This window comes from Eretmochelys imbricata, chromosome 8 (assembly GCF_965152235.1).
Source record: "Eretmochelys imbricata isolate rEreImb1 chromosome 8, rEreImb1.hap1, whole genome shotgun sequence".
NCBI lineage: Eukaryota > Metazoa > Chordata > Testudines > Cheloniidae > Eretmochelys > Eretmochelys imbricata.
Window position 1 is genome coordinate 9,586,575 of NC_135579.1, and position 13,414 is coordinate 9,599,988.

The window sequence follows — 13,414 nt, forward strand, 5'->3', positions numbered from 1 at the left end:
ACAGGTCTGCTGTCCCCAGAGGAACAGGATACACACTAGCTTATATGATTCAACTCAGGATCAGTATCTTGCTTAATATCACAGCTCTTAGATAATCTGGTCTTCAGTATAAATATAAGTTTACTTTCAAATATTCAAGTGATAGTGAGTAAGAATATTGGAAACAAATGTTTACATATAAAACAATCATAACACACTTTGTAGAGACTAAACTTAACTAATAGGTTAACGTCCCCTGTCTAAAGAAGTTTTTCATCCCCAAAGTCCTCTGCAGCATTTCAACCAAGGTTGGTGAAGATCCTGTGTTCATGAATGAAAATTCACTGCCTGTTTACTTCCTAGATGCAGGATAAAGGGGTGTGTTCTATGTCTTCTGCTTACACTCCCCAAAGTTCATTGTCTGTACTCCAGAGGCAGGATAGCCACTTGTGGCTTAATTTTCCTCTGTGCTGCTTCCCTGTTGACTTTGTATGTAATGAGTTACTCCTTAGGGCATTCTGCACCAAAAAATAAAAATACGGTGCACAGGTACGCCCGGTGTGGGCACAGGTACACCTCCATGCCAGGTACACCCCGTGTGGGCAAGCACTCTCAGCAAGGCAGGATCCAAGTGTGGAGGGGTTTAGTGTGTGGGGGAATCCAGGTGTGGGTTGAGAGGGTTCTGAGCAGGCGGCTCAGGTGGGGATCCAGGTGCAGAGGGGAGTGGATACACAGGGACTTGTTGAGGGGGGTTCTGGGTGTAACAGTAATGGGACTCTGCAGGGGGGTCCAGGTAAAGGTCGTTGGGGCTCAGCAGGAGGGTGGGGGGGGCGGATGGATAGAACTTGGCAGGGGGGGTCTGGGTGTGGGGGGTCCAGATGCTGGGGACTGGGGCTTGGTGGGGTGGAGGTCTGTGTGCAGGTGTCTCATCGGGGTGGTTCAGGTTCAGGGGAAGTGGGGCTCAGCGGGAGGGTCTGGATATGAGGGGGTCTGGATGCATGGGGATTAGGCAGATGGGGGAGCCATTCCCTTACAGGGATCCTTCCCCCTGCCACTGAGGAGCAATGAGTTCAGAAAGTGGCAGGGGGAGAGTTTACAGAGCTTCCTGCAGCTTGGGGTGAAATCTGGGGGTGGGTCTGACCCGGCCCCGGATGCAGTGCAGGGGAAGAGGAAGTCCCGTCCTGCCCAGCCCAGCTGGGACTAGCAGCTGAGCCTGGTGCAGGGTAGGAGCCACCAGCTGGGTCTTCTCCAGTCCTGCCCCCTGCCCCATAGTTATTTACCTCTCTGGGCACCGGAAACATAATGCTGGGGAGGGTCGCCTGACCACTCTTGTAGCTTCCCTTTGCTTACGCATCAGAAAGTCATTTTTCTGTGGGGAAACCAAGAAATGCAGGGGACATAAATTCATGCGCAGTGGTGTAGAATTTCTCCCAGGTGTAATGGATATCCATTGTGTTGGCTTTCAATGCTTAAATAACATTTCGACAGAGACTCAGGTGAATAAATATCTCGTCTGACAAAAAACCTATGTTTACCACCTGTGCTGTGATTCACAATCTAAAAACATATTTTCAGTGTATATATACAGAATTCCTTATATAGTATCTGTATATACATTTCACAATGATATGGATGACCAATGTGACCGTCACCTTTCATTTAAGGCCTCACATGACATTGGTGAATTAGAGTGTACATACAAGAATTGGGACATTCCTGTAATTCCCTTGCCAGTTGGCATTAAGGGGTTCTTGAGTCATTAGTACTGTATATCTTTTGATATTAGAACATCTGCATTTAAATACATATTTGACTTTGTGGTTTCGCTTTACTACATGGACTAAACTTTCAAAACTCTGCACCCAAAAAAGGGAAATGCACAGACAATTGGTACTCATGTAACTTGGCATATAGGTCTCTTACAAAATTAGGTGCACCACTACCCATGCATAAATCTTTGAATCCTTCAGCAGATCTGGAGAAAAGAGTGGGGTGGCAGAGATCCAGCTACACACTTGGACTTCTCTTTGAGAACACATAAGGGCAATTACAAAAATATGTGCTCATTTTTAGGTTGATTTCATTGTATTTAATTTAGGATTTAGAAGGCCGCCCACCTTGTCACATTAGGAAAAGTGTTTTAGCGGGTCCTGGAAAAAGATGAGCAGATTTAGGCGAATTGGGGAGGGAGTGAACCCCTTAATTAGCCTTGAGGGTGTGAGACAACATAGCTTTATTTTGTACCAACAACTCCATATAATTTGTAACTTTAAATACTTATTGGAATTAAATGTAGGGAGAGAGACTACAGGAAAAAGACTTGAAAATAGATGAAGAGTCAGCGAGACACAGACACAAGACAGTTACAGATGACAGGAACTATGTTGTTTTGGTAGGAGAGATTGTGGCAATAAAGAGAAGGCTGGTGGGAAAAGAGACTAAATCCTCGATGTAGCTTAGAGATGATATAAGGAGAGCAATTTTAAAGCATATTCTGAAATGAATGTGGAGGCTAAAGCACTTGTTTAGCAGTGAGGATGATGCAGCCTTGATATGTAGGAGAAAGCAGCATTTTACACATTAGAATTTGGCTAGCTGAAACGGATGGCCACTGAAAAGAGAATTTAATAAAGGTATAAGATACGTTGGCTTGGATTTTTGAAGAGGTGGAGTGGTGATAGGCAACTCTCTGTAGATCTAGATGGAGGAGGAGAATTCAGTGTCGGGAATGCCTGGGGAATACCAAACTTAGGCGTAGTGGAGGCAGTTAGAATCGGTCAAGATGAAAGACTGAGTCATAAATTTACCTAATCAAGAAGATGACGTGTAAAGTTATTAAAGGTGTCAGATATACGGACCAATATAATGCAAAAATTATAATTAAAGTTTGAGTTATCTATAAAATGGAGTGTTGGGGGGGAAGTATCTAGAAGGGAAACAGTGCTGAAAATTGACCCTTACAGGACAGCATGGAGTATTTGTATCTAAACTGAAGCAAAACTTTTTTTTAATTTTACCCATCACTAATTTACTAGTCTGCTTACATCCTCCCTCCCCCCCGAAGTAGCAAAATTCTTAGCTTTTTAGTTTAGAATCTTTCCTAAGAACTCCTGGAGGCATTCCAGCAAGAAGCAAATCTTACTATTTTTCTTTTATATAGAACCGAAAGCATACTACCATAATGTATCAATGATGCTCTTGAGAGAAGAAATCCTGTATAGTTTTTCTAACAACATGTTAAATGGTAACATTCGTGTACTGCTTAGTGAACTTTCTGTTAGTCCTAGAAGCTACTGGCTGCACACACGCAACATTGTGATCACCAGCCAATCAGTAAAAGGTTTCTTGCAAATAGAAAACATCATTGCATCTAGGTGTGGTGTTATGCAAATGAAAAAGGATTTTTAGTCAAATTCCAATGATAATGTCACTTGGCTCCAAGTTCCAGCAAGCAACATACTTGCATATTTGCCCAGTCTGTTGGGCAACTTATTGAACAAATGCAGATCCACTTGAGCTGCAGTCCCAAATATTCCTATGTATTTGATCCATTCATTTTACCTATTGTGTAAAAGAAAAACTGGCTGTCATTGTTGTGGATACACTCACATTTTGCCGCTGATTTGATAAGTTCTGTTAATGTACAGAAGATTGGGATGGTAAAAAAAAAAATATAGTCAGTATAGACCCATACAAAATTTTATAACCTCATAACTACTCTCCTCCTTACTTTCCACAAAGTAGCTGTTCAAAATGAACTTAGAAATTTGATTGATATTTGTTTCTTAATGAAACATCTTTATTTATCATATGTATATGTGGATATTGAAAAAAAATCTGTTTTTGAGAGAGTCATGAAAATTTTTTTGGGGTAGAGAGACAAGATATTATGAACTTAGGAAATGGAAAATTAATGCATACTAATAAATATTGGCATTAATTTGTGATTTGATTGGGCAAATGTTTTGTTCAACTAACTGAAAATCTAACCATGCATATTCAATTCAAAAGAAGTAACTGTGTCTTTGGATAGGGGTTGACAGCTGTTTTTTAAATATGAAATTGCTGTATCAGTCAAGTGGGAAAAAAACAAATTCTTTAAGAGCAAGGTTTACATATGCAAGTATTAGAAAATCCAATATGTTAAGATGTTCCAGTCTTTAAAATACAGCAAGTTGCACCTGCTGAATATTTATATTCACACTTAATTGCCAGATTTTAATATGTTCATCGTATGCACCTGGAAAGAAAAAGAAATTGTTAGGGTTCCTTGATATCCTGCTAAATCACAAAACAGACTATATGTCTTTATACTGTTGCACTTGAAATTGGTATTACAAACGGTGTTCGCTATTTTGAAATCCTTAGATTGAAGGTGCTATAGAAGTCCAAGCATTTCTGGGATTTTCAGGTTCTTTTCAGACATCTAATGAATAAATCTTGAAAAACCCTGTGAAGTAGGTAAGCATTTTCCCATCCCCATTTTCGAGGATGGGAAACTTGGACGCAGTGTCACATCACATTGGTGGCAGATAAGGGAATAGAGACCAGATCTCCTCACTCCTCATCCTTTGATTTACTGCTTTACAGTGCTTCCTTTCAATTTATATTCTAATGAAATTTTTAGTGGCTTATTTAGCAGTGGAGACTGTTCTGCATTTGTCCTTTTGAAGGCGTGGTTTGGGCTGCTTCCTTTCTAGTTTGTGTTTTGTAACTTTTTAAAAATTTGAAAAGATGTTTTTCTCTTAAACTGTTTTATATCCCATAATACCACATATTTCCAGCTCTGTAAAATTAATATTTGATTTTTAAAAATTATCGAAACCCTATTGATCTTTCTGTAGATAAATGATCTCTTGGAGGAGGAGGAAGAGGATATAAAGCTTGAGCAAACTGAAGAACTTCCAGAAGATAGCACAGAGAAACCTGAGGAAAAGCCAGATATGGTACATGATATGACAGAGAGCATCTTGGACTCCAGCAGTGTTACAGCATCAACGAGGTAGACATATGTTTCCCACCCCATCGTCTAAGATTAACATTTTTATGATGGCTATTTTAATAGTTACATTTGGTGAAGTTTTTTCTTGTTGAAATTTCAGGAATTTGGTATTCTTTACACTTCATTTTGTTTGCAGTATTTATGAAAGGAGACTTGAGATTCTGCCAATTTCTAGCGATGGTAGTGGTAAAACCTGGGCGGAATGAGAACTCTTCCTACATTTTCTACAATAATGATTTTATGGAACTAAAGTTAAGCTAAATTCCATAAATCTGGGGGAAAATGGAGGGAAATTGTAAACTAGTTTTTTGAGAGTGAATGTTTATTTGAAATGGTTTGTAAATTAAAAATCTGAAGATTGATAGCTTCAAATTAATTCTGCCCTGTTTTTTCTTGTTTATTTACAAAGTCTGTATACAAGTACATGTTTGTATCTGTTAAATTATTTGAAAACCAAAGCTGACTGCCTAGTGTGTAAGAAATGCCACATTAATTTTTTTGTCCATATGATTGTGGGGAGAAGGGATCCGATAAGGAAAATTATTTCCAGGGGTTTGTTATATATAGCTAAAGTGTTTCACAGGTATTTGCAAGTGGCTCATCCCCCTCTTGTGCTGGTCTACGCAGAAGATAACAAACTACTATTGCTATCAGTTCCAATAGTTCTAGTAGCAAAGGGCTGTGTGGTGGATCTAAAGGTTTTAACCCTGCTGGTGAACCTTGTCAGTGTCAATATGATGCTACATGATGGAATTAGGTTTTGTTTTTTCAGTTTGCTTTTTAAAAACCTAGGAAATTGCCCACGAATTGTTAAAAGAATGTTAAGGTTGCAAAATCAAGCACTCAAATGCTAGGAAGAGTCAGAATTGAGGTTGCCTTGTATGTCTACACTATACAGATATCAGGAGGTAGCTGTGTTAGTCTGTATCCACAAAAACAACAAGGAGTCCGGTGGCACTTTAAAGACTAACAGATTTATTTAAGCATAAGCTTTCATGGGTAAAAACCCACAGATTTTTGATACCCAATCTGAGATACCTAGGACTGGATTTTTTCAGAATACTTAGCAGCATGTAGCACTTTGTGTTCAAATCATAGCTCCCATTGACTTTACTTGCAGCTATGAATGCTTAGCACTTCTTGAAATTGGACCCCTGGTCTGAGTTTGGACACACAGAATATGAGCAACACGCAGTTGGTGGCCACCTGTGGAAAATTTGGTTTAGTGATTTTCCTCACATAGGAACTGTGTGGCAGAGAGAGAATCTCATTCTCCAGGGCAGCATTCAACTGCCTTACCATGAAACTATTCTTTCTCTTCCTGCAGTTCCCTGCTTCATTCACTACATACCTTCCAACTTCAACAACAGAGCCATGTTGTTGGTAGGATCCTCCTTTATTGCACATCACCTATTCCTCCTGAGAAAAAGTCCCTCCTGCACACTGAATGAGGTGGGAGTCCTGTCGAATAGTATATTATCATGTAATTAAAGACTGTGCCATAATGCATACAATCAAGGGTTCCAAACTAAGGGCAAACCAAACTAAGGCAACCTTAATTCTGGCTTTTCTAAACTTGAGTGCTTGACTTTGCAACCTTAACAATCTCTTTTAATGTGGGTTTTTTGTGTGTAATTAAAATACATTCTTATGCCAAGATGGTATGTTATGAATGCATATACTGCATGATATGTAGTGTTATATTATGGTTCCATATTTTTAGTATATCTACAAAAAGAAAATTGAGTAGTGTTTGTTGAAGGGGAACTCCTTTGAACTTCTATATACTCATTTTATTATTAGGAGAGAAAGAGGTGGTGGTCTTAATAGTTAAAGTGTGGGGTTGTGTTAATGGACCTGGGCCCTGTCCATTATAGAAAATTGCTGTATCTCCTTTGGGCAAGTCACTTAATCGATAGCACAGTTTGCTCAAGTGTAAAAGGGGAAAACACCCTCGTGAAGTAGGGAAATATGTTGAGGCTTTATTCATTAGTATTTGTACAGCACTTAAAGTTTCTCTAAAAAATGCATGTTAACATTGCAAAAAATAATAGGTACTTAGCCCCTGTTACAGACTTCAGAGGTGGATGCTGCTCCCACCTCTAGGAGTTACATGTGTAATGATTGCCAACAATTACAGGTCTATTTTGTAAAATTCAAATTAATTTTTTTTAAGTCTACCTTTAAAAAAATTATTGCTGGAAGGAAAAAAGAAAATCACCCTTCTATCAGAAAATTTACTTACAGTTGTCACAGGTAATGTCTAGGATTTTTCTGTGCTTTTTCAGTTTTACTTTATGCATTTGATAGCACTGTGTGTGTAGTTGGCTTTACAACTTCCTCTGTATGCTCAGTTTTCCATTGGGGTATTTCACATGGTAGCAGGGGAGAGAAGAGCATGCTGAAAAAGGAAAAACCAAAAGAACAGTGAAGGGGGAGATTTAGGTACAGGGTTCGTGCCAGAAACTGACCTTTTAACTGACCTTTTGAAACTGGCAAGGCTTCAGGTTGATGTGTCACTTTAACTACATTGACATACTTGCTGTAGTAATTCATAGAAAGAATGCTTGTGCTAAAATCAGTGGTTTTAATAAAGATGGTAAAACAGCCAAATTAAAAAGAAACTCATTTGTGTTGTTTTGTAATTTAAATGACATTTGTTGTGCTGTTAATATTTCTTATCCATCACATTGTAGTAGCTTAACTTGCTTAAAAAAAAAAAAAAACCCAAGCACCCCCACCCCCAAAAATCCCAAAACCATTGACTAGACAGGTACTGTAAGCAACTTTTAATTTCTTCAAAAATATCCTTTGTTCCAATAGAGGTTTAAAGTGATTGTAGTATTATTCATAAGATATTCATATGTCTTTGGAGTTTATAAATATGAAGGTAGTGTAATAAGATATTTGTCTTTAGGCTATTCTGTGTTAGCTCCCAAATTCCATCTGACTCTTAAGTTTTAGGATTGTTTTAAAAATTAATTAATATTGCTAATTAGTCTTTTTTTGTGTGCTAAAAATAAAATCCTTAATATTGGATAAAATGTGGATTGTTTTATATAAATTTTCCTTTTTGAAGCATCCTCTAAACGCTTATTTTTATAGCAATTAAATAACCAGACTCTTAAAACTAATTTTTCATAGTTTACATTTAAAAATGTACAGTTTCTAGTAAAACTGGAGAGGTTATTAAACTGTCAGTCTAACTGGACCGAAGAAATGGATTGTCTGTGTGAAGAGGCAATTTGAACATTTTAGTAAGGAGGACATAGCTCTGATAATACCATTCCTGAATATAGACCTTTCTGTCATTTCAAGCAAATGCATTCTGAAGTGTCTAGGTGTCTTGTGTTGCGCAAGATACTAGCTCATTCATGTTATATCAAAAAGATTGTACAGGGATTAAAAAAAAAATACTTGCTCCAATTCTTTCATTGCGTGTTGAACTGAAGAGGGTTTTTAAGAGACTACCCTGTGAGTCACCATGTTTCTTTTCATGCAGTGTGGGGTATACAATTTTGCAGCAGTTTTATCCCACTATTCCTTGTGGGGAAATAGTGTGCGGTCATGTAAGACTGCAGACATACAAGGGGCCAAACCCAGGCTGCATTGGTAACCTTACTTCTGCCATTTCCTAACTTCTGAGAACTTGACTTAGCAAGTTTTAATGTTTAACATTTCTTTAAAAAATTAAAAATAAAAAAAAAAACCCTAGGAAATTACCCACACAAATTGGAAACAGACATTCTATCATGTTGACCCCCGCATAGGTCATCAGCAGGGCTGGAACTTTTCAGATCCACCCCACAGACCTCTACCACTTGAGTGAACAGAGTAACTGATATAGGCAGTGTTGTTGTAGCTGTGTTGTTCCCAGGATATTAGAGACAAGGTGGGTGAGATATCTTTTATTGGACCAACTTCTGTGGGTGAGAGAGCCAAGCTTTTGAGTTTACGTGGAGCTCTTCCGTAGGTAACTCATAGCAGTAGTACGTTGTCTTCCTCTTTGTGGACTAGCACTAGAGGTGGAAGCAACAGATTGGCAACGGGTTTCACAGATATTCGCTGACAACAGCATGACTGTCCCCCTTGGCCCCTCAGCATAGTCCCAGTCTCCTCACCTAGTAAGTCGCAGTCTTTACTTTTCAGGCTTTTCAGTCTAGTCTTTTTGCCCAGCCAGTCCTAGTCTCATCCCCCTCCTGATTCCACAACCAGTCTTTCTTTACAACCCTGGCCTCCAGTCATGCCCCTCACATACATTCTCTGTCCCCATTGGCTCCCAGTCCCAATCTGTTGCTCTTTCTTACCCTCGGATCCCCATTCAATCTCAGTGTCTCCTACCTCCTTTCCAAGCTCCTTGTCTGTCTCTTTGCCATTCAGTCCCAGTTCTCCCCTTGCACTCAGCTCCTTGTCAGCTCTGTCTTCTCTCCCCTGTTCCCCCCTGCTCTACTGGTTCTCTCTCCCAGTTTCCTTCTCCAGCCAGTCCCTGTTCCCCCCATTCCACCTATCAGTGCCTAGTGTTCTCCCTCTCATCCAGCTCCCAGCCACCCCAACTTCTAGTCCCATCCATCCTCCTTTGCAGGTCCAGTTCCTGTCCCTTCTGGATTTGAGTCAGGCAATTTCCTCTTCCATACTGGATGGTGTCACTGAGAACACAGGAGAGATGAACTCCTGCTGTCAGTTCAGATGCCAGGACCAAGAACCTAATAGTCTGCAGCAGCCCAGAGTTGCAATTGCAGGGAAATTCTCAGCCTCAGGCTGAACTATGTCCTGTGTAAACAGAATCTTGGGTGATTTTAGCTGTTAAGCTCTAGCATATCTCTACTGTGCATGTATGAACTGTGATTTTTCAAATACTTCTGAGGTGCCCAAATTAGGGTAGACTTTCATGGAAATAGCAAAAGGCACATCCCTGATACATAGGCTACCCCCTACCAAATTTCCTGTCCCTGCTCCAGATCGGGGGCACAAGAGATTGGTTTTGATTTGTCTTACCAAAGAAAAGGTCGCCAGAATTCTTTAACATGGGCAAAAACATATTTTTTCCTAGCCTCATTCTTGGAAAGAGGTGAAAATTTTGCCTGAAAATTTCCCAAATAATTCAGCCTGTAGCAGACACCTGGAATGGAAAATTTTAGCTTAAATGATTAAAGTTTGGCAAAGTTTTATAAGCAACTGAAAATTGGGTCTTGTAATGGCAAATGTCAGATAACAATTAATAGGCAGTGCTACCAGCTCTGCTTATAATAAATACACTAAACCAGCTAGTGGCTACTTCATCATCAAAAGTGCAAGTAATTAATGTATCACTCTCCAGTCCCTTTCTTCCTCCTTGGTGCTTAGTACTCTTGTGTTGTAGCTACGTAAACATTGATATACCCAGACGTCTTCCTCTTTTGAGGATCTAAAACATGTATAAAGTGTGTGGTTTTTAAACCGTTAGTATTTGTCTTAGTTATTTTGAGTTTTTTTTCTTCACTGTTGTATCAGGTTTTTTAAGAGGAAAAAAACTTACCTTAAAACATGATAAACTTCTGAATGAGAGTTTTTGTTAGCTTTTTGGGAACCAAATATCAAAGACTGACGATCACAGCTGAACATTATGCCTCATAGCCTATCTGCAAAAACTCCTTGAGAGGGAAAGGGAGGCTGAGGTGGTATGTTCATCAGATTAAGGTTTAGCTATCTTGATATAGAGTAATGTGACACCTACGTTAGACTCCATTAATTGGAAATTCATTTTAATAATCTTGAATATAACGTGCTATAATTAAATTGATGCTGTGCACTGTTTTCCTCCTCTTACTCCTTTTTGATTATTTTCTTTTGAATGTGAGGCTTTAATGCTATTTCTGGTCTTTCTGTGTGTGTGTTATTTGAAAACATGGACAGCCATCACTAATACAGCCTGATTTAGTGACTGTTTGAAAATGGTACCTAGATTAAACATCCAAATAATCCTTGGGTAATATGGGTTATTAGTCAATCAGAGGAACACTTGTACATTAGGTGACACTACATATTTAGAAGCCTCTTTCTGTACTCTTTCTAATGCATCATCAGAAGCCTATCACCCTGGCACTTCAATTCATCTACTCTGCAGTGCTGCCTTTCATATGTTGTTTGCTAACTCACTTTTACAAACTAACTTTAGAGAGACCGTACTGAGATAATCACGAAACTCCTCATCTAGTAAATTTGCAGTTCATTCCTAAAAGTTCTAGGTTCATTCTGTTTTTACTGCTGTAAAATTCCGTGGGGTTGTCAAAGAGAGATGCATGACAGATAGTAAATTCTAGAACATCTCTCCTCTTTGCATAAAATTCAAAAAGAAGTTACTCTTCTTTTACCTATAAACTGCGTGGTATTTATTACGTTAGACACTTTTAATAAAGCAATTTAATATTGCCCTTGGCTGATGAGGAATAGGGCATATTGAATAAATACACTGTCTTGCTTTGCTACTTACACTGTTTCTGACCAAATTAAAAAAAATCTAGAAAATGGATTATAATATTTAGGTCAAGATTTGTTACTTAAGTAACATACAACAAGAGCCCATGTTTCACGCCCAGAATAAGTAGTGTGAAGTATACACTAGGAAAGCTTTAAAGTGTGTTGATTGGGCAGCTTATTGTCAGTAGTGACCTCATGTTGCAGTCTATTTCTATTTAGACTGCAGGGTTTAGTGCAGCACTCCAGAAGTACCGTCTGACAAGCAGCCACAGAAATCGAACAAGCAGTATGCATAGTCAACAGCCAACATCATACTTTATTGTTTTTCAAATGAAGTATTTTTACATGAAGTGCTCGTTTGGAATAGCAAAAATAATCAGAATGGCCTGCAAAGTTCTGCTGCACAGGTAAATGAATTAAAAATGCTAGTTTAGAATGATGCGAAATAACAGACTCCTTTAAGTTAGAAATGCTATATAAAGACTAAATATTTACTCCAGGGGAGGTTTGTAAAACAGTATGAAACAATGTTGTGTAAGAATATAATGAACTATAAAAATGCAATCAGTAAAAAGCATTAAGAAAAATCTGAATTTATTTTCTAGTTATATAATTGCATTTTTGTATGTCATTTCTCTTTTTAACATGGCTGTTTGTGGACAGGAACAGAGGAACGGTATCAATTATTAGGTGTTCGTTAGTTGCCAAAATATGGTAGCACTCTCAAAACTAAAGATATGTTTACTTTTGGTTTCTTGCTGTGTCATTCTGCACTAAGACTTTGTGCACAAGCCATCATGTCATTTACAACACGAAATAATTCTTTGACTGTGGTAGCAGGTTCTGAAGTGTGATATGTTTTGAACTAATATTGATACACTTTTCAAAAAGTGCTAACTTGCTAAACTGATTAGAGTTGGAGCCATAAGAGATTCCTTTTCAAATAAGAGGATTCTTCAGGCTTTGGAATAGTGCTGATTTATGCACATCTTTTGCTGAGTAACACCAGTGCATCCTGGATGTGTATTAAGAGCACTACTAAATGATATAAAGTGGCCTGTCCTGGAGGTCGTGAAGGTTGCCCTTTGGAGCTGAAGGGTTTGGTGGTCTCAGCATCATGTCTGAAATAATTTGGACTCTTTGGAACCACTAGTTTGAATCCCAAAAATATTGACACAGCCTTCTGTAATTTGAAGATGAACAGACAAAAATCTATAAGAAGCTCTGTGTGCACATTAAAGATCCCCTAGTCATCACAGTTTCATAAGATGGTACTTGCGCTAGAGCCCTTGACTAAAATTTTCCTTGCTTCCCTCCTCCCACTAGTGTTTTGCAGTGTGCTATGCTCCCATTGTCTCCTTAGCTTCTACCCACCATCCTAGAGGTGACTATATTTTAATGGTGAACTGATTTGTTTATTATTTGTAAAACATTTCAAGATGAAGGATAGTATATAATATAAAATGTATCAATATCTGTTAAAAGAGCTGTTTACTAATTTGTTCTTGTAAAATAGCTTTTACAAAAACTCTGTAGTGATTGTCAAGTAAAATATATTTGTGTTTTTATTTATTATCATTCTCACCCCTGAAATCGTTGCTTATCTTCCTCTCCTACCTAATTTTTGTCACGGGTCTTAATTTCTCCCAATTTTGTTCTCCTGTTCCTTCCCCAACTGTATATCAATTTTGCTTTGTTTTCCAAATGTTTCTACTTAAATATTGTCAAAATAAAATTTGCTGATCGAAAAATTCAAAACACTTTGAATGGGTGTTAGGGTTGAGTTGAATTATTGTTCCCCTGCATGTTAATGAAATTTAACTGTGCACCTAAAAAATAAATTCAAAACTAGCCTCTTTCACCCAAAAGCTTTGGGAAGAAATTTAATGTTGGAAGGCTTGGGTATATATTGCTTGTTTCTGCATCTTTGAAATCAGTGGATGCGGCATCAAGACTGTAAAGCAGATGTGTTTTAAT

General features: G+C 38.4%; 1 protein-coding gene across 2 annotated transcripts in view; it reads left to right on the top strand.

Moving 5' to 3' along the window:
• FAM13B (family with sequence similarity 13 member B) overlaps nt 1-13,414 on the top strand; it is a 77,868-nt gene that overhangs the window by 24,573 nt on the left and 39,881 nt on the right. For both annotated transcript variants that reach the window (XM_077823720.1, XM_077823721.1), the window contains exon 7: nt 4,824-4,981. In XM_077823720.1, coding sequence (XP_077679846.1) covers nt 4,824-4,981 — 158 coding nt within the window. The remainder of the gene's footprint in view (nt 1-4,823; nt 4,982-13,414) is intronic.